The sequence below is a fragment of the Fomitiporia mediterranea genome, assembly GCF_000271605.1.
Source record: "Fomitiporia mediterranea MF3/22 unplaced genomic scaffold FOMMEscaffold_1392, whole genome shotgun sequence".
NCBI classification, from domain to species: Eukaryota; Fungi; Basidiomycota; class Agaricomycetes; order Hymenochaetales; family Hymenochaetaceae; genus Fomitiporia; species Fomitiporia mediterranea.
In genome coordinates, this window is record NW_006761777.1 from 1 (window position 1) to 2,016 (window position 2,016).

Consider the following 2,016-nt stretch of genomic DNA (forward strand, 5'->3'; position numbering starts at 1 on the left):
CAATGAAGGAGAGGCAACGCAAGTGGCGGAGCGAGGAGCAGGAGGGGTGGAAGGGAGACAAAAGTTGGGAGGAGAGGGATGAGCAACCATTGTGCGAGTTATTATGAAGTGGACTGGCTGCTTACGCTTTACGATGAAGGATGGTGTAGTCGGCTCAGTAGCATCATCGCAGAATCTGAGGCTCAGCGCGGGCATCGCAGCGGCAGATTGGAGAGACGAGTACGGTGATGTTTATTGCCTATGTTGAAGCAGGCAGAGTGCCTGCCAGTGGGACGCTTGTAGGCAGAGGACTGGGCTAGAGAGAACAAGAGCAACGACATAGTGTTGGGGGAAGAGGATTGGGGAGATGGTGGAGGTAGGAGGGAAAGGAGTGACGAGAGCAAGTGCGTCATTATATGCTCTCGATCTTCGGTACTCAATTATGTAATCACTTCGATATATAGTTTTAAAATAAAACTAAATTATATTATAAGCCTAACAGGGTGATTGTTAACAATATTAATATATATAATCACATACTATCTTACTAAAAGTATTGTAATTAACTTACAAGTGCAATGTATTACTTTTATGACTATTATAATCAATCAACTATTGTTACAAATAACTTATAATATAATTTTAGCATATTATAATAGGAGTTAAGTGCTTGTATCTCACATGTAATGTTGTAATAATACTATTAGTAAGCTTACTTGCTCTAAAACATGTTTGTAGTTTAATAGAAACTTTGTATATTTCTTACATTTATATACAATCATTATAATTACATTACAAGTAAAATACAAGTATTATTTTAGAATGTAATGCTTATGAAATCATTTTATTAGATTACTTTTGCTATTATTAAATACATTCGTTGCGACTTTTTCGTGATGTTGATAGCCAGCCACAGGCCTCGGGATCTTCCACCGAAAGTCTGCAAAATTCTCGTGAAGGTGAGTTAGATCTCCATACGTAAGTGCAGCATTGAGCTGACATAAGGTCCAGACATTCCGAATGCCTCCCTCGCACCTCCTCCCAGGCCGAAAGCTCACAGGAGACGCGGGTATGGGTGGACCCGCAGAAAAACTAGAAGGGCAACTACTCAAGGTCGTGCTGTCCGGGTAGGCGGCAAGCACCCAGTCGAGGGCGTCGATGGCGAAGAAGACGAGGCAAGGCTAATGAAAAGGCAGCGTATTAGTGAGGAGGCCGTTGCGGGGTCATCCAACGCACGTTCAATGTCGTTGGACAACACGATTGGTGCGACCAACGTCCGTCAGCTGCGATCGCGCAGCATCGTCTTTCCCGATGGTCCCGCAAACGAGGGAAGCGACGAGGGAAACAGGACGACGAGGTCGCCATCTCCAGATCGTGCATCAGAACGACCGACTTTAGGAGATCCACTAGAAAATGAGGTAGACTTCACTCTCATAAAAACAGAAGATGAAGAGGAAGTTTACCTCTGGGATACTCCTCCGCCTCGGGATTGGAGTCTGCTGATGCCAGAATATGAACTGGCAACCGGAAACACGTTCCGATTTGACAGTAACCGGAGTACGCCGGAGTTGACGACTGGACGTGACGGGTCCCATAGGGATAGAAACGAATCGGTCGGCTCAACGCCCGTAGGAACGCCGCGGGCCCAATCAGTGGACGTCCAATCGATTGATAGATCCCTTGTGATCGTTCTTCCGGGAACGATGGAGGAAGCGGAGCCACCGGACGAATTGATGGACGTTCGGGATGAGGGTGAGGACGAGGACGAGGGCGAGGACGATGTCTTGGTTCCTTCCATCCCCGTTGACAGAAGAAGATCAAGGGCTCCCAGCCCTCCATCTCTTCCTCCGTCACACTCCGTCTCAAGACTTTCAACTCCCTAGCGTGGTGAGGAGACAGAAAGCGCTAGATAGTTCATATGGATGTCACCAAAAAGAAGCGGCTCCATACAGTCTTCAGCGTCACGAACGTATCCAACCAAGCCTAGAGGTCTCGTATTTTTATCGTTCATCTCGACAGCCGTCCAGAGGAAAATGC

At 46.7% G+C, this 2,016-nt stretch overlaps 1 protein-coding gene across 1 annotated transcript; it reads left to right on the forward strand.

Annotated features, from left to right (window-relative positions):
* Positions 1-133: 133 nt before the first annotated feature.
* Positions 134-1,862, forward strand: FOMMEDRAFT_164208 (uncharacterized protein; the record flags this gene model as incomplete). The annotated part of the gene is made up of 4 exons (XM_007272405.1): positions 134-229; positions 283-383; positions 886-938; positions 991-1,862. The coding sequence occupies 4 exons, from the start codon at positions 134-136 to the stop codon at positions 1,860-1,862; spliced, it is 1,122 nt and encodes a 373-aa protein (XP_007272467.1).
* Between the last annotated feature and the right edge of the window lie 154 nt (positions 1,863-2,016).